This window comes from Aythya marila (assembly GCF_965140915.1).
Source record: "Aythya marila genome assembly, contig: HAP1_HAP1_SCAFFOLD_193, whole genome shotgun sequence".
Taxonomy (NCBI): domain Eukaryota; kingdom Metazoa; phylum Chordata; class Aves; order Anseriformes; family Anatidae; genus Aythya; species Aythya marila.
Genome location: NW_028136875.1, coordinates 259544 through 282311, shown reverse-complemented (window position 1 = coordinate 282311; position 22768 = coordinate 259544). Strand labels below are relative to the sequence as shown.

The following is a 22768-nucleotide window of genomic DNA, read 5'->3' as shown; positions in this document are numbered from 1 at the left end:
ACTGGTCCTTTATTAAAGCATAGTTGGGGTGAACGGAACGAGGGCCACCTAAACCCTATGTCTTGTCGCACAGGAGCCTCACTTTAGGAACCCTCTCTCAGCCGTGTTGTCTAGCACATGTCGTGTAGGGCTCTGCTACTGAACATGAGTCCAACTGTTTTAAATTTGCAACTTGCTTGTTACAGCTCAGCATTTTTGGCCGGATTTTGTATATAAAATGTGTCCCATGACTGTTTGTCTCTCTTCACTTTCTGGTGTTTGTCTAATAAAAATGCATATGTAATTTATTCTATTGCGTGGACCTTTTAATTAAAGACGTGGAACAGCAAATGCAAATGCAGATAACAAGCACTTTTCCTAGGGCCTTGCCCAGTTAAAGGCACAGATTTTTACTCCTCATCCACATTTCCTGCATCTCCCCAGCAGCAGCCAAAACACAGGTACAGCGTAGCACCAAGGGGAGGTCTGCTGTTGATTTCAATGCACTAGTTCTCCCCATTGTGCATGTAAAACACCTGGAAGCTAAACACAGGGCACGCCAAGGCAAGAGTGGGAAAGGCACAGGGGAAAAGGTCTAAGATTCAATTGCTATGCAGCTCCCAGCCAGTACAACAGCCAACAGCCCGACTCCCAGGGGGTGCAAAGGGCAGTGCCAAGTGTGTGATGTACCTGCATAAACTTCTAACAATAGGGAACTAATTACCAGGGGAGTCAGAGCAACCACCCGACTTGTTCAAGAATATCACTCCATCTTAAAACCCCATTTACTGTGAGCTGTCTCATCTAAGTGTAAATGCCAGCGTGAAAACACCTGAGAGCTCTCCCCTCCTGTTCCGAGCATTGGCCACCCCGTCTGAGGAGTTCATCTCAGGCCTCGGATGCTCTCGTTCTGTCTCCTTAATCTATAAGTGGTGGAGAGTCTGGACTACAAATATTCATATGCTACTCTGAAGGGAGTTGTCTCCCATTCAATAGCCATAAAAAAAAAAATAATAAAAAAAAAATACCTGTCAGAAGTAGCAAGTCAGAGAATCACAGAATCATTAAGGTTGGAAAAGACCTCCAAGACATCTGGTCCAACCATCCCCCTACCACCCACTAAACCATGTCCCTAAGCACCATGTCCAACCTTTCCTTGAGATTAATTGAGAAGTAAAAGCTGGGCATTATCTGGCTGAAGGATACAAAGAAGTGACAGATCTACTGCTGGAAGATGAGTTGAAAAAATGTGTGACAAAGAAAGAGTCCCAACCCCCTGTGTATTTCAGTAAGATCAGGAAACATTCAGAGATGTATTAGGAAAATACTCAGCAATGGGTTAATAGAGGAGGACCAGCAGTCTCTGAATGACAGACTGTATTCTGGTTTTCCTTCAAGACCAGCAGTTTCCCATAATTTTCTAGGATGCTCTGAACTCAGCACGTTCCTCTCCATATCCCTTGGGAAATCTCCTTCCCAAAAACTTGCTGGTTGGTTATGGGTCTGCTGCAGCTCTCTGCTCCTTCCCCACCACCTCTCCAGGCATTTCTTCCCACTACGTACTCCTTCCTGGGAAGGAGCAACCTCCTCCCTCCAAACAGCAGCTTGGGCAAGGCTTAGTAATGGTCTTCCTCTCTGCTGCCCAAACACTCTCCCTAACCGAACAGGATGCAGTGTATATAGCCAACAGGCACAGCAGATGGATGCCATCCATTGCATCATCGCATAAGTCATAACGTAGAGATTACAAAGCTCTTCACCTAGCATGGGAAAGGCTGAGGCCAGGATTCATTCTCCCCAGGCATGCCTTTTTGAGCAAGATACCCCTGCCCCCTCTCCCCCCCCCCCAAAAAAAAAAAAAAAAAAAAAAAAAAGGACAAAGATTCCCATTTCTGGGTACATGGCCAAGCTGTCCTGGCCAGGGACAGCTGGCTCTGCCAGGGCTCTGATCTCCAGCTACGTAACCTCCTGCTTTCCCTCCAGCAGGACCTGTCAAATAGATGCAGCGATGACCTGGGGCTGTATTCCAGCAGGGGAGGACAGCCCTCGTTAATATGAGTGCAGCCCAGATTAAAACCTTAGTCATAAGGCAAGGAATAGTGCTTGCACTCAGGGGCTCGAATTTGCAAAGCACGGAGGGAGCTCTGCCTCCAAATACCCTGATTGCTAATTGCTACCCATAACGTTTTGACACAGTTCTTCAGGACAGACGTGATTGGTGGCTTAGTCACAGAAGCTCCTCTGTGACTGAGGAGCTGTCTTAAAAACTGCTGCGTGTTGTAACTCACAGTAGCCAAAACACTCCCAGGACAGTTATTTTAGCTTCATTCCAGGGTGTGTAAGAGAAACATTAGAAGAATAGGGAGCAAAAACGTGGGGGGAAAAAAAAAAAAAAAAAAAAAAAAAGGAAAAGCATGGCTAAAAGGCAAAAAAAGATGACAGGCATCCACAAATCACCCTCAGTGGACCTTCTGACCAAACTCACTTGACTGTCCAGCCTCCAAGTGTGAAATGGCAAGCACGAACGTGCGCTTGAAAGACGCATCTGAGAACACCTGCTCCCATCCCAGAGCCTGCATGTGTCTTTTTAATGGCTGGGAAAGGCTACAGCTTCCCAGCAATGCTCTGCAGGTGTGCTGCTCCTCTGATGTTCAGCTTGGACACCCACAAGAGAGACATACCTTGGCAAACTCCCGGGGCTGCAGGGTTCAAGAGAAGCATGTCCATCCCTGGAAAGTTATGGGCATCCAGACAAGATACTGGGAGTGACTTCTGAGCATCCCACCTTCTCTGGGACAACTTCCCATGCATACAGCGCTACAACACAGCATACATAGGGCAAGTCAAGACAGCTTGTGCATCTCTCTCTGGAGAAATGCACTGCTTGACATCTCCTGGGATCTACGCGGCATAAGAGTAGAGGGAGTTGACTGTGAACAATGCTACAAGCCCAAATCCTAGGCATTCAATTTCCTTGTGAGTAAGAGTTATTGAAAAAGGAAGACAACAGATGTGGGGAGAGAAGCCTGTTCCCAGGCTTCCCACTGGGTAGAGACAAGGTCACCCCGTGAGTCAGGAAACGGGCACACAATCCGCAAAGGTGAAGCCCTGAGAAATCGCCAGCTCAGGTTTTGTGCCGTCACAGCCAGCGGTAACTCCCTCCCAAGTCATATTCTGATATTTCATCACTTGTCAGTCTGAATCAGGATGAAACGTAGACACTTTTCAAAGAAAGAAAAGATCCGAAAATACCATTCACAAAACTACCTTTCATGTCTTTCCCATTCCCTATGTGGTTTTTGATAGCTGATGGTCTAAGACTTCCATTAATGCCCCATTACTCCTCTGGCTTCCCTCCATCACCTCTTTCTCCTTCTTGTATCAGCTCTGGTTTCAATGCCTCGTTTGGGCATGAGAACAGGAGTCCAGACTTTCCAGCAAGTTGGGGCCTGAGGTGCTGATGCCCTGCTGGGGTTTACTCAGAACCACAGCAACAGGAAACAGACCCACAATAACAGGTTTCTCAAACCTCGGACCACTGTAAAACGATAAAATGTGCTTTTACGCAAGAAAGGGATCGATTCATCCGTGAAATACAGATGAGTGAGCGCTTGCCCAATCTACTGCAGAGGTGAAAGGAGGGAGTGGGAAATGGACGGCCACGAACAAAAGTTGAGCAGGCAGCATTTAGCATTTTCACAGATATTTCAACAGCCAGACCATGACTGTCACAAAAAAATGCAACTCCTGCAACTTTCCAAGTGATTCGTAGGTGCGTGTGCTCACAATGAACTCACCGTTCGCATTGCTGCTAGGCGTGCCGAGCCCGGTTAATCAGTAAGATGAGCACCACACCAGACCCATCCCCAGCTTGTAAGGGTATAAAAGGGCCAGCCTGAGCCTGGGGAGCACAACTTCATCTTCCCTCCCTCATCCACTTCCTCACTGCTTTATTCTCCCTATTGCTCTCGCCCTGCTCACATCAGCTGCCATGTCTCGCCAGTGTGTTGCAAGGAACCAGTGCAAAACTGGGTTCAGTGCCGCTTCTGCCTTCATCCCAAACGCCTGCAGCACCAGCTTCATCTCACGGTCAACTTCCCAAGGTGGAAGCTGCGGCACCGCTGCTGGGTATGGAAGATTTGGTGGAGGTTTTGGAAGCAGGAGCCTCTACAATGTCGGTGGATGCAATAGGATCTCCGTAGCTGGAAGGGGTGGTGGCTTCTATGGACCTGCAGGTTTTGGTGCTGGAACTGGAATTTCCTATGGTTTTGGTGGCGCATCTGGTGGTGCCTTTGGGTTTGGTGGTGGCATGGGTGGCCCTGGATTCCCTGCTGTTCCGAATGGGGGCATCCACGAAGTTTCCGTCAACCAGAGCCTTCTGAAACCTCTCAAGCTGGAGATTGACCCCAACATCCAGAATATCCGTAAGGGTGAGAAGGAACAGATCCAAACCCTCAACAACAAATTCGCCTCCTTCATCGACAAGGTGAGACATGAGATTTATTGGATATGCTGTGCTGATTCTTCAGTGGAGAAGCACAAATAAGGGCACGTTCTATCTTTATCAGCAATTTAACTCTTCGTGTACTGCCATATCTAACAGCAGCAGCCAGGGAATAAAACACGAGGGGTGCTGGGTTTGAGACCATTTGTCCCACACATTCATGCTAAGAGAAGACCAGCCAGCAGAGGGAAAATGGTGATATAGGATGTAAGGAAGCAGAGCTTGCCATATAGTCAGGAATGTTAACATAGATTTGTAACATTTGCTTCCGTCTATGTGTCTTTCAGCAATCTGTGCTATTGCCCAGTCTTTGAGTATGAAGTGACAGCTGTTTCCCACAGGCTGGGAGCTCCCCCCTTTCAGCAGGATGGTACCTGGCCTCTCTTAGGGAAACCATCCTGAAGCCACTGTTTCTGAAATATCTTTTTTCTCTTTTCAGGTCCGATTCCTTGAGCAACAAAACAAGGTCTTAGAGACCAAATGGGCCATTCTGCAAGAGCAGGGGAACAAAACAGTTAGAAACAACATTGAACCCCTCTTCGAGACCTACATCAGCAACCTCAGGAGACAGCTGAACAGCTTGCTGGCAGACAGGGAGAACCTGGGAGGTGAACTGAACAAGGTGCAAAGCCTTGCTGAGGACTTCAAGAACAAGTAAGTCTGTTCATTTGTGGTCTGCCTGGCCGGCAAGTGGGCTGCAACAGATGACAGCTCTCTGTTGCACCAGTGCAGTCAGACAAGGCAAGAAGGGCTTTTTTGCTAATATAATCTTCTGAAAAAGGCCCAGGATTAAGTTTGCATACGTGACATAGAGAATCTCTGTGCCTTGTGGCTGAAAGTCACAGGCAGAAAGCCATAGAGCTAAGAGACCAAGCTACAAAACTGCACATATAAAAACAAGTTATTAATAAAATGACTTCTGCATCAGCCTAGACCAACCCTCCATTTCCATCCTGCAGATATGAAGAAGAGATCAACAAGCGCACAACTGTTGAGAACGAATTTGTGATCCTGAAGAAGGTGGGTGCATGCACGCTGCACCTCCCAGGCCTGCGAGCTGTCTGCATGACCACAGCAAGAAAAACATCCTGCAGCTTCTCTGAAAACTGCTTCATTTTTGTGATGTGTTTCCTCTTCTAGGAGGTGGATGGTGCCTACATGAACAAGACTGAGCTGCAAGCCAGGCTGGACTCCCTTGTGGAGGAGATAAATTTCCTCAGAGCCCTTTATGAAGCAGTAAGCACCCGCGTTCATGCCCTTCTAGTTCCTAATGCCCTTGCTTCCCTTTCCCACCTCAGAAGCTCAGGACAGATTTTTATTTTTTTTTTACGCTTTGCACTAAAAAGTCAATGCTTTTTCCGTTTCACCTGCTGTATAAACCCTTCCTGAAAACTTATTGGAAAAATCCCTTTGGACACCCAGCTCTGCCCTCTGCTTGGAGCATTTCTGCCCCTTGAGCAAGAGGGGAAGTCTCACGCCTGTGACTCACCCAAATGCCTGCTGCCTCTGCAGGAATTGTCTCAGATGCAGACCCAGATCTCTGACACCTCTGTCATCCTGACCATGGACAACAACCGCAGCCTGGACATGGACAGCATCATTGCAGAGGTCAAAGCTCAGTACGAGGAGATCGCCAACAGGAGCCGAGAGGAGGCTGAGTCCTGGTACCAGTCCAGGGTGAGTGCCCAGGAAGGCTTCTGGGCAAACCATGCCCCCTGCCCCAGATCCTTCAGATCTAAAAATCCTACAAAGCTCTAAGTGCTGATTTGGGATTGAGAACAGCTGCATGCTTTGAGCACAAACACCCGCATTCCCCCACGATGCTTCGCACTAACCCGATGGATTTTACCTTGACCGGTTGTTCCTCTCTCCGCCACAGTACGAGGAGCTGCAGGCTACCGCAGGCAGGCACGGGGACGACCTCCGCAACACCAAGCAGGAGATCTCCGAGCTCAACCGCCACGTCCAGAGGCTGCGGTCTGAAATCGACAGCGTGAAGAAACAGGTAAAGGGAGAGGAAATGCAAAGACTTGACTTTTCCTGTGGCCTAGCCTTGGCTGCCCAGCCAAATCCAGTGAATGAAAATAAATGCATCTCAGTGCGTTTGCTGGATAGGGAGTGAATATGACAGCATTTATCTCAGTGCAGTAACTTCACAAAGAGTGACAATATTAATAAACCTGAAGAGATACGAAGAGGCGTGGAAATTAGATTAAATCTAGGCTATGACCTGGCCCAAAACATGGATCAAGCCAGTGATTGTTAAGAAGCCCTATGTGATAATTCAGCATCTTCTGCACCTAGGCCAGCCATCACAACTCCGGGGTACAAAGAACTGACCTGTGCTCTAGATGGGGAATTCAACCACTGTTTTTCCCCCCCAGTGCGCTAGTCTGCAGACAGCAATTGCGGATGCCGAGCAGCGCGGAGAGATGGCCGTCAAGGATGCCAGAGCCAAACTGGCCGAGCTGGAGGATGCTCTGCAGAAAGCCAAGGCAGACCTGGCCCGGCAGCTGCGCGAGTACCAGGAGCTGATGAACGTCAAGCTGGCCCTGGACATTGAGATTGCGACCTACAGGAAGCTGCTGGAGGGCGAGGAGTGCAGGTGGGTGCAATTTTTTCCAGTTTCCAGTGGTGCAATGGGGTCACAGACCCTTGTCAGGTTTAGAAAAGGCCCCCTGGGCTTCCCACGTTCAGAGGGCTCAGAACCTGTTTAGAGATGAGCAATTGCACACGAGGATGAGCCATTCAGGAATACGGCAGCTTTTTGTGCAAACTTTGCAACTTCCACCAAAAACATTTCAAAAAAGTTCTGCTGCTTTTTCAACCAGCTCCTGTTCATAAGCTCCCCTTAAAAGCTTACTGTCTCCTTTTGCTCCCTAACAGGCTCTCTGGAGAAGGTGCTGGTGCAGTGAATATCTGTAAGTAACTTGTAAAGACGGTTTTGTGACCTTTACATTGCTCTGCCTGCCACTCAGGGGTCACTGTTTGTGGATGCCTCTAACACGGGTGCTTTCCTCTTGCAGCTGTGACCAGAACCTCTGTAGGATCAGGATATGGAAGTGGAAACTCTCACAGCTTTGGGGGTAGCAGCGGTATTGGAGGTGGGGTCTGTGCTGGAGGAATGGGCTTCGGCTCATTCGGCTCAGGTGGACAAGGCATGGCCGGGTCATGCGTGGTTGGTGGAAGCAGTTCCAGCATGAAGTACGTCTCCACCACCTCTTCAAGCAAGAGATGCTACTAAAGTCAGACATCAGCACTGCTAGCCCATGTGTGCCAACCTTCCTCTCATGTTGTGTGCAATCTTTACTCTGTTACTTGCAAAAGGTTTGGAAGTCAAAGCTGTCTGTCCTTATTTATATAAAACATGTCATGCTCCTGTTTGTTTTTTGACTCTCTGAAAGCCTCATTTCCCAGAATTTGTCTAATAAAAAGCACGTGAAATTCATTCTGTTGCATTCTCCTTTCAATTTCAATTACTTTATAGCGCCACAGGGGAAAGAGCACCTGACAGAGCAGAGCAGAGCTGAAGGGAAACACAAGTCACACACACAACAGTTGAGACCTTTCCTTCCTCTGCCCTCACTGAAACTCCACGAGTACCACTTACATCTCAGAGGAACTGGGAATGTGATGTTCCATTCCCATTTGCGTGAACATGATTTTTTGGCATCAGAAAAGGAAAATACCACCTTCCTTACCAGGCATTAGTGACGATGTCCTTCTATTTTCATTTCTCTATTACAACATCTCTGCAGCTTCAGGCCACCTTGATCACACCCAAACCCCTGTAACCTTTCAAGGTTTTATGTTAGGAGTCAGGGAGGGATATAAAGCCATTTTTTCCCCCAACAAGCAAGTAGTTCAGCTCTTGTGTTCTGTACACACAGTAGCTGTAGGATTTAATACAATGCCATCACTGACATTACCATAATTTGAAACGTAAAAGACCCTTTAAACCCCCAAACTCAACCTCTTTGGAAAGAATCAAGTTCTTAGACATAGGCTGAAGATGTGTTAGACCCTGAGAGTAAGGAAGGCTTAGTTCCCCTCCCCTGAACAGCAGAAATGAGAGGCTAACTACAAAAGCACCAAAGCCCATATTAAGGAACAACCCCTGTGCCGAGGTTACCGCAGCAGATTGTGCTGGTTCAGTCTCTGACACAACCCTGCTGAGTGACTAAAGCGCTAGAGGTAAACGTGACGCACATTAAGGGCACGCCGACTCCTAGCCTAAAGAGAAGGCGATACAATAAACCCCTGCTTTTCATTAATCCTCCAGATCTAAGCACAATAACACGCTACCTGAAAGGAAATGGCTTGTCCTTGTTAACACCTGCCCGTCTTTCTTTGGCATCTCTGGACCATATTTCTCCTGACACCAGCAGAACAGGTATTTGGCTTGCTGGAGGCTATTCCAACGCTATCCAACAGCAAACAGGTATCTGACGGCCTGGAGTTTCACATGGCAGCCGGTTCTCTGGGGGACTATCTGCTTTCAGCCTTTTGGCTAGGCAAAGCATCCAGGCTCCCCCTGTAGCCAACAGAAAGGCACAGGTGCCTCCCAAATTATCATCTTTATCAGAAGTACCACTGTGCAGATGAAGTCTTGCTTGCAAAGCTGAGGAGCATAGACCAAGACATCTAACTTCTCTTTTCCTAGGTCAAGGCAGGTCACTCCTACCCCAGGAGCAATTGAGGAGCAAATTCAGATTTTTCTTTAGTGAAGCATATCAAATTAGTATTTTCAACATCTCTACTTTCCCTCTTCTGGAAAATGCAGTCCTGTCAGCTTTAAATTAAATGGGCACTGACACCTAGCTAAAAGCAAGCTCAAAGGGAATGTTCAGACACACAGATATATTTTTTATATACATATACGTATATATATTCCCACCAGTACAGTAATCACCACTCTGAAAAACACAGGTTAGAAATTTCAGTTAGTTTTATGAGCCTGAAGGTTGCCAACCTGTTGCATTAGTGAGCCAGGTGATTAACGGGCTGGGAAAGGTGGCCATGTGCCAGCATACCAAGCTGATTAGCTCAGTCAACTGGGCTGCAGCCCTCTCCAAAAGGATATAAGGCAGGGGGGTACTCCAGCTCCCAACTCTGGAAGATCTCTGCCCATCTGCCATCTCACCTCATCATCCTCTGCTCCTGCCACCAGCAAACAGTCGCACAGAAGTCAGTTGGCACTAGGTCAGGAGGACTCGCTAAGGGTTTTAGTGCTGCTTCTGCCACTATGCCTGTAAACCGAAGCAGCTTCAGCTCCATGTCCATGTCCTGCAGCAGTGGTGGAGGCATAGGACAGATCAGCGGTGGTTTTGGCAGCAGGAGCCTTCACAACCTAGGGAGAAGCAAGAGGATTTCCATGAGTGGAGGGTATTGCTCTGCTAGACCAGGATACAGTTACGGGTTAGGTCACGGTGGGTTTGCTTACAGGGCTGGCAGAGCTGGGTTTGGGTTTGGAGGAGGATGCGGCCCTGGGGGTATTCAAGGGGTCACAGTCAACCAAAACCTCCTGGCACCTCTGAACTTGGAGATTGACACCAGCATGCAGAGAGTGCGTCAGGAGGAGAAGGACCAGATCAAATCCCTCAACAACAAATTTGCCTCCTTCATTGACAAGGTAAGACGTGTTTCACTTCATCCAGCCCAGCGTGTTTGTCATTGCAAGTACAGTGGGATCCGGGTTGCTCTCGATGTTATAAACTAGCTTCTAAAACCTCACTTCTAAATCTTAGTGCTCAGGAACTTGTTCGGCTTACTACCTCTGTAAACATTATGCCACTGTCAGAGCTTGTAGACAGTCTGGATATGGAGCCCACTATATTTGCAGGTTTCTTTGCAGTTGAATACTGTTCCCGGTTTCCAAATTTTCCTATCAGTGATATCACTATCTAAAGCCCACTTTAAATTACATGAAACAGAATTAAAACAACAAAACCCCTCGCATTAAAGCTCACTTCTCATGAAAAGTGAGGCAGTTCTTAAACTGATGGTTCTGAATGCTTTAAACTGCTCTGGTGGGTTTCAGGTGCGGTTCCTGGAGCAACAAAACAAGGTACTGGAAACCAAATGGAGCCTCTTGAAAGACCAAAAAGTTGTGAAAAATAACATTGAGCCTATGTTTGAAGTGTACATCAGCAACATGAGGAGACAGCTTGAGGCTCTAGGAGGGGACAGGCTGCAGCTCAGCTCTGAGCTGAAGGCTATGCAGGATGCTGTTGAAGACTTCAAGATCAGGTAAGCAACACACACAAAAGAAAGAAAGAAACCCATCCAGTTTTTCTTCATTCTGTCCTCTTTCTGGATGAGCTAAAAGACCCAAGGCAACCAAAAACTGTGAAACCTCAGAAAGGACTAACATGACTTCGTTCCCCTCACTTTAGCTGCATATAAATAGCAGCAGCAGCACTCTACATACGCTTTTTTTTTTTTTTTTTTTTTTTTTTTTAATATACAAGCACTCTGAACACTCACATTTCTTATTGATGTGAATTCCTTTCCAGGAGAGAAAATCTTCCTAAAAGGAAAGATCAATTTTAAGTGTGTGCTTAATTGTTTCTTTGTCTCTCTTTTATTAAAAAAATAGTAATAATGCTGATTAATATGGATGTACCTGGTAGTTCTAGCACTCCTGAAAGCCAGGAGTTAATTTCCACCCTGTGGAAAGTCACTGAAGTCTCTGCCGAGGGATTCAGCTCAGCTCATTAACTCTTTAGGCTGTTAGGAGGAGGTGTTCCTTCTCATCCACTCTTTGCACTTTGGAAAAACATCTATCAAGCCTTACTGTCTGCTACCATGCCCACGAGGGATACACTGCTTAATGGATGTGAATAAGTAAGGAGCTTAAATTGTCAATCTGGAACCAGAAAAACGAGAGGCAGAGCAAGGAGCAGGCTGCAATTCAAAACAAGGACACGCGCATTCTGCCAAAAACCCTCTGCTCTGCCCTTCTCGGGAGATCACGCGTCTGACACTTTCTGCCACCTTTACCAACAGTGCCTCTAGCCTAAAACAAGCATTGGAACAGAAACGACTGCCTTGGGGCAGAGAAATCATCCGGCACAGTTTACGTTCAGGCCTCTTTTACGGTTTCCTGTGACTTCAGAAACGGAACGTTTAGCAGAGAAAAATTCTGTCCTATGTCAGTTTGGCCATTCTAGACCTCAGAGTCGGCTAGAAATTAGCCAGCTGGATGGGCAATCCCATCCATTTTAGGATGGGATAAGTATCTTTCTTCATCAGCTACAGAAGGAAAACCCAAAATATCCAATTTCCAGGTAGCTGAATAGGGATGAATCCCTGCCATAAGCACAATAATGCTGTTGATTACCTGGGTCAGAGTTTCCTCCTATTCTCTCGGGACCATAGTGAAAGCAATGTTAAACTTTGAAAAACAATGCCTACCATTAGCACAGTCTGCAGCAGCAGAGATTGCTCAGATGAGAGATCTTTGTGCTCACCATGGCTTCAGAGAAGAAATCATTTGAAAAGTAAAGGTGACGTCTTAGCTCAGGCTTTCATGTTCTACCTGCATCTGACATAAAGTGGCAAATATTCCTGCTGGCTCCAGATCGGGGAATCTCTGGGCAAAAGCTCAATTACATCAACCAGCTCAGCTCTTAGCTGAGGTCATCATCACCTTGCATTGTGGCAACAACACCTGCACCTACCAGGGGGACGTCACCGCTTCTGTCCCCTAGCAAAAAAACAAACAAACAAATTTGCTAGGAATTTGTTCTCCTTGCCTGTAAATTTATTTTTTTTTTACACTTTGTGGATCCTAAATTATTCTTTCTAATGCTTTGCTCTTCTGAGTCAAATATTAATCAATTCAGTAATTAGAAATTAGACATATGCCAAATTAATTTTCTTCTTCTACGTGGCTAAGAGCTTAGAGACCCACAAATCTATACAGAGCCTAGCACTTAATGGCAATGATTTTAAGGGTTGGACATTCCTGAGATGAAATCTGAAGCCCTTCCCCAACAAAAAGGTCATGAAAGGCTAATGTTTTTATGAGCTGCACGGATTCCTTCCTTTGAACTCCTGCCTTTCATCTCCTGCACCTAATTCACTTCATTTGAGCCGGGCACTGCTCCACAGCCAGTGCCGGTTCTCATCCTTCCCCAGGAGTGGGACGCACGGTGCTGCCGTCCCCAACCCTCCTGAAGCCACCACAGGAGCTGGCATTGGAGATCCCCCGCTCCCAACCTCGTCTCTCCATACCCCGGCCGTCCCCAGCCCTCCCAAAGCCACCACGGGAGCTGGCGTCGGAGATCCCGGCTCTTCTGACTAAGGCAGGCGCGGCGGCGGCGAGCTCAGCTCCGGCTCCACCCAGCCCTCTCGGCCTGAGAAAATTCGGGGAGTACAAGGCTCCCATTCACAGCGAAAACGTCAGGGAGGATAAAACGTGCCTTTAATGAAGGCCTGCAGCTTTTCTAGATGGCCTCCTTCCACCACCTAGCCCAAGGGTGCTGTCTTTCTATCACAATCTGTGATATATATATATATATATATAATAATAGACATAATATATGCACTGACATAGCAAGGACAGACGTGCATTACCAGGTAGCTATTTATGTTGTTTTCTCCCGAGATCCACGCACAGGCTCTAAAAGTCCCTGGGAACAGACTCTTTATTCTCTCCACCAGCACCCTACATGGATGGGTGGAGGAGGGATTTCCATACCCCCGTGGCAGGCGGGGAGGTTGGGAGCTGTAAAGCGATGCTCCTCTCCTCTTCCAACAGGTACGAGGAGGAGATCAACAAACGCACGACTGCAGAGAACGACTTCATGTTGCTCAAGAAGGTGAGGCCAACAACAAAGAAGGGACACACTTTTTAAAGACAAAATGCATTTGAATGCAAATGATCCTTTTTATCCGGCAATGCCAAGCTGGGCAAAGCACTTAGCAAATGTGTAGTCATCCCTCCTTGAAGATGAAACACCCAATTGTGCCAGTGTGTCAGTCCTTGGCAATAGCTCATTCTTGTTTCAGGCCCCTCATCCAAAATCCAGGTGAGCTGTGATCCCCAAGATACAAGACCAAACCTGGGTCATCCATACCTTGCAGCCATTCTGCCCCTTTGCACAGGCAAAGTATGGGAAATCCAGTGGCTTCTGATATGTCAAAAACTGCTTAGGTCTGTGGCTATCCCCATTCTCAAAGGAAATGCAGAATGAAGAAAAAAAAAAAAAAGGAAGAAATCAGTTTGATCCACTTGCTCTTGTCTCTGTTTAAAGGCACAGAGGTCAAGACCCTCCCAGTCCTGGTTTGTCTCCTGAGGTTTGCATAAAATGACAACCAGTCTTTGTGCAAGGGAGCAGGTAGGCAAGGTGTAAAACCACCATAGGTTTTCCATCTCCATTGTCATGGTTCCAGGATGCAGATGCTGCCTACATGAGCAAGGTGGACCTGGGAACCAGGGTGGATGCACTGACGGATGAGATTAACTTCCTGCGAGCTCTCTACGAAGCAGTAAGACTTTGTCAGATTTCCTTTTTCTGCTATTTCCCCATTTTCCTGCTACCAGCAGGATCAAACAGGCCCAAAAGAGATATTCAGAGCTGCAGCTCCCTCCCACCCCTACCACTCAACTATGCATAATCTCTAGGACAAGCACTGGGGTCAATATTCGGGCCTGAGCACAAATGTTGTTGGACTTACAGGAGCTGTCTCAGATGCGGTCACAAATCTCCGACACCTCCGTGGTGCTGTCCATGGACAACAACCGCAGCCTGGACCTGGACAGCATCATCGCAGAGGTCAAGGTGCAGTATGAGGACATCGCCAACCGGAGCCGGGCAGAGGCTGAGTCCTGGTACCAGAGCAAGGTGAGGATGTGAAAATTAATCAAGTGAGCTAGAAAATTATTGCTTAGCAGTTGCCAAAGCCTATTCTATATGGGAGAGTGCAAGCAGGTAGAACTACGGAGTAGGGTGCAAAATCAGGTCAATTTGGATAAGATTTTGAGGTTTTTGTACATGCCATTTTGAGAAGGAGAGGTAAAGGAGAATAAGGAGAGATGGAGGGAGAAAGGCAATATGCTAAAGTTCATGAGGACAAACCTTTACTGAGTACAGAAAGAGACAGAAGACCCAGTCGAGAGGATCAGAGCAGGGTCAGCCCCTACCAATGAGTTTAATGACTTCTTGTTTGTGTCTCATGCCCCTGCCCTTCTCAGTACGAAGAACTGCAGCTCACTGCTGGCCAGCACGGGGCCGACCTGCACAACACCAAGGTGGAGATCTCAGAGATGAAACGCGTGGTGCAGCGGCTCCACTCAGATATTGACAGCGTGAGGAAACAGGTACGGTGTGCAGAACCCCTCCAAATGTGGGAGCACCTCCACCACCTCGTGCTCTTGCGAGGATGCCTGGATACTGGGGGGTCACCAGACACACTTCTACTTCTTGCAGTGTGCCAGTCTGCAGACAGCCATCACAGATGCTGAGCAGCGTGGGGAGATGGCCCTCAAGGATGCCAAAGCCAAGCTGGCCGAGCTGGAGGATGCTCTGCAGAAAGCCAAGGCAGACCTGGCCCGGCAGCTGCGCGAGTACCAGGAGCTGATGAACGTCAAGCTGGCCCTGGACATCGAGATTGCGACCTACAGGAAGCTGCTGGAGGGCGAGGAGAGCAGGTGGGTGGCTCCTCGTGCCCCTGCAATCCAAATAATGTCTAAACTCATAAATATTTTCATATTTATCTGCAACAAAAAAGGGAAAGACTACAAAACTCCAGGAGCAGTGAGCTTTAGGGAGGGCTGCACCCGCACGCATTGCAGATTTCCCAGCAGAAGACATAAGCAAAGTCAAATGCCTTTGTTTATACCAGCTGGTTCCACAGAAGAGGGACAGGAAAATCCCATCTTTTGAAGTTCAGTATTTTGCGCTGAGTAATTTTGGCTTCCTTTCTGCAGCAGCTGCAGCTCAATGCACTGGAAGCATATCTCAACTGATTTAATTACTACTGGACATTCGTTAGTCTGCGTTTGATACCTTAAGCAGTGGTTAAACTTTAACTCTTGCTGTTTCCTAAGAAGTGAGTATTACCCTCAGGGTTTGATCTCTGCAAGGGGTAAATGTTGCTTCAGCTCCACAAGCAGGTCTGTGCAATTTTGCATCAATGAGAATGAATCCCAGAGCACTCTGCTATTGAACGGGACTGATGCCAAACTGTTATTTGAAACCATCCTAAATAATGAGCCCTTTCTTCTCTGTCCTCTTTCTTCCAGGCTGGCTGGAGAAGGCGTTGGTGCAGTGAATATTTGTAAGTAATCTGGCTCTTAATAGACTGATTAGATTGAGTATTCATTGAGTTGTTCCTTAGATGTACCTGGGCCTGGCAATGACACAATGAGTTGCGCAGCTATTAGCTACCAGCACAAAAATGGAGTGTATGGGTTTTGTAACTCTTTGTAAGACTGAGGTGGCCAAGGAGCCTGATGCATCTTTTCTCTGGCCAACTCTGATCATGAAAGGTTTTAGACGTTAAGAAAAGCTAAAGAATATCATCTGTGAAATACAGGCAGTGGTAGACTGTGTGAGGAAAACCATCCACACATAACTGCAGACGCTGAAGTGCCCTTGTACTATCCCAAACAAATTAACCTTCTCCCCTGTGGTCTCCCATCACAGCCGTGGTCTCATCTGGGAGCAGCTACGGAGGTGGGACCACACTGGGGCCAGGCTTCAACAGCAAGCTTGGCCTGGGGGTCGGCAGTGCCAGCGCCGGCAGTGGGAGCTGCCTGGCTGCTGGATTCAGCTCTGGTGCAGGAAGCAGCTCCAGCATGAGGTTTGTGTCGAAAACCACCACCAAGAAGAGCTATCGGAGCTAAGTCACAGCAGCACCCAGCTCCCCTGGAGCAGAAGAGGTTGAGCACCACCTCCTGCTGCCAGCACAGAGCTATTAACAGCATCCAAAGAGCCGTGCTTACCGCGTTCCCATTAGGGGAAACCATACTCCCAGCACGACTTCCTGGATCAGCAGAGAGACATCTCCAAGCCCACTTAATTCCTTCGCAGAAACTCTCCCCCAGCTGACCAGAAGCCCAGCACTGCTTGGCAATGAGTAATCAGCCTTCCTACTAATGGGTGCCATCGTTAGAGCTCAGCTTGCAGCATCCCTTGGGTCCCCTTGGCTCTGGTGTCCTGGTGTAAATCCAGAGTAGATGCAGGACTTGGATTTACACCAATGTACATGGAAGCAGAACCGGTCCCTTCACCTGCTCATGACAGAAACCAGGAGGTGTGCCGATACCACAGTCTCTTATGTTCCCTCCTGATCAACCCTGCTCCCTGCTGTTGGGCTTGCTGTCCCCAGGGGCTTGCAGAACTGAGAACAAAGCATCTTTCAGCAAGAAGCAGTTGCTCCATTTCCCAACTTTCTTGCTCTGCTGTCACTTCTCTATCTGCTCCAGGGCTCTCCAGCTCTACCCACATCCAACAACACAACCTTCATTTTCCAGAGGTGAAAGGGGCTGGCTCTTCACAGTAATTCCTCACCCACCCAGTACGTGTAACTCGAGCCAGAAGAGCACATAACCCACAGGCTGCTATATGCTGCACATAACCCACTTGTCTCAGCAGCAAACCAACCCCTCCACCAGCCAGGGAACTCAGCCTAGAGAAAATAACAGCACAAGGGTTGGAAAGAAAACAACACAAGAAAACATCTGTTATAGTGCCTTTGTTCTTAGCTTCCCCCCACCTTTTTATGGAAGGAGGAGGGAGGCAAGGAAGAGGGTTAGAGAATTACATGCCAAAATGTAACCAGCCTGTTTCCTCTCAGCTTCTGCTCCTGTTGAACTGAGTTTTATGAAATTTCTCCAATAAACTGCAATCAGCCTTACTATGAACAGTGTGGATTTTATCTGTCCTTGTAAAAATCACTTACAAGTAATTTTAAAATAAGGTTTAAAGACTTGCCGTAGGCAACCTCTGCCTCTCAGAGCCTTCCCTTATCCTGCTCCCTGGTTCAGTCCTGGGGCGGGGGGGGTCGGGATGCTAAGTGCATTGGAGAGGGGTCACGGAGCAGCAATACTCCAGTGCTTTGGGAGGTTTTCCAAGCTGCACAGCCAAACAGAGCAAGACCAGAAGGTGGGGCTGGTTTTGCCTGGCTGTAAACACCTACATCAGATCCAATCAAAGGACAGAAACAGACACTTTGGGGTCAGATTAATCGTCCCCCAACACCTCCTTCCATGGGACCGAAAGGGCTCTAGGCAGTTGGCTGAAGATGCCATTGCAGGAACGCTCCAAAGAGATGTTTTAAAGTTGGGAAAGATGGATCCCACGCACATGAGCTAAACTTCTGGAAAGGCTGGTTCCACACCTGCAGCTTGTGCTGCGTGTTAGCATCGCTGTGTGCTCCCACAGCCAGAGCTGTGCCTTTGCCCAGCTACACTGACCTGCAAAATGCAAGCAACGCAGAGCTCCCGCTGCTCATTCCTAGTGCCCCGCATGGAAAACAGGAGGGATTTAGCTCCAACCCCTCTCTGGAATGGCCAAAAGAGCTGCCAGGCTGTGGCTAAATGAGGATGCGATCCCAGGGCAGTGTGATGCTCCAGAGCTGAGGTTTCTGTTGGGTCAGCAGATCGAAGCTGGGCTGGCTCAGACAAGCTGGCGGTTCTGAGCTCAGGTCTGTAATTAAAAACCTGAGAGAGAGAGAAAGCAAGAAAAGAAGCCAACATCACTTCTTCCATTTCACGGTAGATGCCAACTATCACATACAGCAGCTGTTCTCCAGCATCCAGGGCCCAATCATGAGAGATGCTGAGCTCTCTCAACCCCTTTTAGGCTGACACCCAAAGAGTGCTTAGCACATACAACTCCCACACAGCTTTACCCTAAAATGTTGCCCGGCTAAATAAGGCAGGCCAGCTTTCAGGCTTGCATGCATGAACTTCTCTCTGATCCTCTCCATGGAGCAGAACACGTTCTCAGGCCATGATGAATGCCAAGAAAATCAGATAAAAGCAAACGCACCTTTAGAAAAGAGTGAGAAATTCAGGGCTAAGCCCTCACTGTTATCCCACTGGAGGCAAAAGAATTAAGAAGTTTCCCACCCATGGCACACAGCCCTTCAATATTTCAGGGAAGATGGGACTGAAAATACCCTATTTCATCTTATAGAAGAGACTTGCATGCTTTTCTTTTGTCCTCATCCCTCTGCACCCACCTCCTTTGCTAATATATGTATATTCCAAAATTATATTCACGGGGATTTGCCAAGCAAATTCACGAGAAAGCAATAGCCAAACCCAGTTCTGCTGTAAGCTAATCCGTACATAGGACACTTCCCTTGGAGGGATCAGTGCTCTCACCACCATCTCAATGTATTCAGCCTTTGTCTTTAGTTTTCCCTGGCTGGTACAAAGGTCTGAGCTGGAAAATTTTTCATCCATGGCTCTCTCCTGCTCTCACAGCCATCTTTGCTGCAGCTACTTTCTGCTTGTAGTCACAGGCCAGCAGAACCCTAGCACAGGCCCATCTCCTGTCCCAAGGGAATTAAAAGATTGTTCTTGAGGTTAACAAAATCACAGAGGTCAAATGAAAGAAACAGAAGCGTAAATTATAGAATTGGGTTCAAAAAAAGAGCAATTCTGGCTAAAGGTTGATGTAATAGCAAACCCAGTTGGCCCGTTTTTAGATACCTATGACATTCCCAAGAGTTCAACTCAAATGCTTCTTTTCCCCCGATGCAAAGCAAAGCAGTGCTCCTTTTTGTACTCCTACTGCCCTGCACACGTCAAGTGATTGGCTAAGCTTCTCTCTTTCATGCTTACTATAAAAAAAGAGGTTTGCAAATGCAGTTTTTATGGGATCAAGGATTCCCTCCCATTCAAATTAGAAACACAGCCTATAACCGAACAATCGGTGTGCGTTTAAAAGCAGCTCGAGTCACTAATCTGCAAAACTACAACTTGTGTCAACAGTTGGTTTCCATGGGGAGGTTGAGCAGGATTAGATCCATATTCTTGCTTAGGCTGAATAACCAGGAGCAGAACCATTGGTTTTCTTCCCCTTGAAGGTATGAAGAGGGGACTAATAGGCAAACGTGTGCAGGGAATGAGTTTGTTATGCTCAAAAAGGTAAGAGCATTTCAGACCAACTCAAACTCTTCTTCCAGGCTTTTGGTATGAACAGCAGCCAATATTGCTGGAAAGACAGCAGGTGAGAGACTGCCTCTCACTCTCCAGAGACTCTAGAGGGACCTAAAAGCCAACTTTTGTGAAGATTTAATTAAAAGAGTTGAATCCCACCTTAAGTGAGTCAGTTCCAATACAGCATGGTCATCTGGGATGTTTGTATACCCCAGCTGGTCAAGACCTTTCCTTTTCTTCTCTGTCTAGCAATTTTTATCTTGTGCCTACGATGATGAGAGAAGCAATCAATTTAATAACATGGTAAAGCTTATGTCCTTGAAAAAAACAGCGCTAGGAGTTTGTAATGCCATCACGTGCTGGCATTAAAGAGAATGCTCTTTCGATTCATAAAACCTTCTCTGACGTGCTTCAGGACATGGATTGTGCCTACATGAACAAAGCTGAGCTGGAAGCCAAGGTGGAGTCCCTCTTCCAAGCGGTAATGGCTTTACTTTTTCCTTTTCCTCCACCTCATGTCTCTTGAGGAGGATCACTTAAGTTCAGGGAGATTTTCGGTGTTTCATGTATACATCAGACTAACACTCTGGATTTCAAAGGCATTACTGTTGCATTGGGCAAAATCCTAAGGAATCTGTTTCAACTTGATGGTAGAGGCAGAAACCAGAGAGCTTAAAGCAGAAAATCCTTCTTTGGGTTTCTGTAGTGAGCCTCAAGTCCGGGTACACAGAGTAGACATCTCCTTGTATCTGTGCCATGGAAATGTACTGGGAAAGCACTTGTGGTGCAGACAGTTGGTAATCTTCCTGTTGCCCCTAGGACACTGCTCAGGTTGTGCCATTCCAGATACCTCTGTTATTGTGCAAATGGACAACAGCCGAGGCCTGAACATGGGTAACATCAGTGATGATGCCAAAGATCAATTCGTGGACATTGCCAAAAAGAGCTGGGCTGACAGAGTCCTGGTCATACAGCAAGGCGAGTTGTGATGGACACTCACAGAAGTATTTATGCCCCACTTCTGCTAAGAGCCATGCTTCTTCAGATTTCCTAATTTGGATTGAACGGGATTTTTAAAGGTTTGTTTGTTTTCTTAGCCACCTGCAATGTTTCCCTAATGTGTAATATATCATTTGCTAACACCTTCACACACAGAGCTGCTTCTGGGTAAATGAGTCATTTGTGTCCACCAGTGACAAAAGTTTTGGCCTTAAAGCTCAAGATCCGGGACTGCGGTCCCAGAATCACATAGCAGTTTCATCTCTGACTCATTTCCCTGCTCTGGTATTTATTTTCATTGCATTTTCTCTCTCCTCAGAATGAGGAACTGAGAGAAGCCACGGGCAAACATGACAACAGCTTGCGTAACTCAAAAAATGAAATTATGGAGCCGAATTGGGTGATTCAGAGACTAACTGGAGAATGTGAAAACACCAAAGCCCAGGTAAGGATGACTCAGGGACAATAATGTGCCAATCACAATTCCCAGGCTGTGGATTTCCAAAACTCCTCCGCTAGAGAAAGGGAGTAATTAACCCAGTTTTGATGAAATACATGTCAGCTGCTTGACTCTCAGACTTGCTGATAAAACAGAGTACAGAGCAAAACAGTCTGTTACTGCTACTAATAATTGAACTACCATCCGTACGGACCTGCAGCAAGAAGACAATGCATGAGCCAGAGAGAATTGTCCTAGAGTTAGAGGGTTATCTAGAGTCTGAAAATACGACAAAGTGCAGGTGGATGAATGCATAGGCAGATTCAACATCTCTGAACTATTCGATGCAAGTGCAAGTACGCTGCAGTAATGAAAATCTCCTACCTGCAGAGATGCAAACTGGAAGGAGCCATTGCTGAAGCTGAGGAGCAGGGGAAAGTGGCCTTCAAGGATACAGAATTCAAAATATCCGAGTTGGAGGCAGTGCTGCAGAAGGCAAAGTGGGACATGGCCTAGCAGCTGCACGAGTACCAGCAGTTGATGAACATCAAGCTGGCCCTGGACATCAAGATCGTGACCTACAGGAAGCTGCTGGAGGGCGAGGAGTGCAGGTTGGTGCTGGCACAACCCTGCAAAGAGGCTTACAAGGAAGAAACAGTAATGCACCTAAGTCCACCACCTCTTTTCACAGTCTGCCACCATCTCTGTAATTGCAGCAAATCCCCCTGAGACCCAATGTCCCTGGAGGTGACGCTTTGCAAAGTACTTTGCAGCCTTTATGGGCCCAAATGCCTTGCAAAGTCAAAAGCTCCCAATGCACTCAGGCACTTAGGTTTGCCCTCAAAGCTAAGTGCCTGAGTGCATTGAATGCACTTGCATGAATAACGACAGTAACATCATATCCCTGATCCAATCCCAAAAAAAAACAGGAAGAAAGAGGAGACAAAAACCTGTAGATTTGTTTCCCCAGGGAATTGCCTAAACATCTAATTCTAAACCTGCTCAAGCCAATTTGCACTACTTGGTTTAATTGAGCTAGCTCAAAACATCTTGCTTTTTTGTTGTTGTTATTTTGTTCTTGTTTTTAAGTAAGTTCAAAAACATTTCAACTGCTTTTTCCTGTTGTACTGGAGAATCTGTAGCTTTATCCAGTGCCCCTCTCTCCTTTGGGGATGGGCAGCCTGTGAGGCCAGCCCTCCCACAACGCCTTTCCTCAGATTTCTGACCAAAAGTGCTCTAAAGTTGCATTCAGTGCTACTTGTCTCACTAAAATGAGAAAGTGTGTCCTGGGATGAGGGAAAAAGTGGTGTTCATACAATGGATAGAGAAGAGATGCCACCACGGAGCCATTAAATACATCCCAAGTCCAAACTGGCAATCCAAACTGGAGCAATGAGGTCTGGCACAGGAGGACTGAGGGCAGCCTAGAATCACAAGGTTCCCTCCAGATCTCCTCATGCACCATCCTTGTAAAGACCTCTCTGGGCTCTGGAGTCGAGCTGTCCAGCAAGGATAGTAATTTTGGCTTGCAATTGCAACCAACCACTGAACAGGGAAGGGGAAAAATGCAGTAAACAAAACTAAACTATTCGTTTGAAACTTCCACCCTGCCCCTACCAAACACGCCGCCCTCCCACACGGTGACGCCAGCCCTGACGCTATCCCCGTCCTTCCAAGGCTCGGACACGATGCACACGCGTGTGAGCAGCAAAACCAGGAAGAATCC

General features: G+C 47.3%; 2 protein-coding genes across 2 annotated transcripts; both read left to right on the top strand.

The window, feature by feature from the left end:
* Positions 1-3970: 3970 nt before the first annotated feature.
* On the top strand, positions 3971-7754 carry LOC309891358 (keratin, type II cytoskeletal 75-like; the record flags this gene model as incomplete). The annotated part of the gene is made up of 9 exons (XM_082785722.1): positions 3971-4465; positions 4923-5137; positions 5443-5503; positions 5624-5719; positions 5996-6160; positions 6363-6488; positions 6868-7088; positions 7370-7404; positions 7510-7754. The coding sequence occupies 9 exons, from the start codon at positions 3971-3973 to the stop codon at positions 7725-7727; spliced, it is 1632 nt and encodes a 543-aa protein (XP_082641848.1). The 3' UTR covers positions 7728-7754.
* A 1887-nt stretch (positions 7755-9641) lies between these two features.
* Positions 9642-16337, top strand: LOC309891361 (keratin, type II cytoskeletal 6A-like; the record flags this gene model as incomplete). Its single annotated transcript, XM_082785725.1, has 9 exons — positions 9642-10115; positions 10524-10732; positions 13248-13308; positions 13883-13978; positions 14170-14334; positions 14685-14810; positions 14920-15140; positions 15735-15769; positions 16138-16337. The coding sequence occupies exons 1-9, from the start codon at positions 9729-9731 to the stop codon at positions 16335-16337; spliced, it is 1500 nt and encodes a 499-aa protein (XP_082641851.1). The 5' UTR covers positions 9642-9728.
* Positions 16338-22768: the final 6431 nt, after the last annotated feature.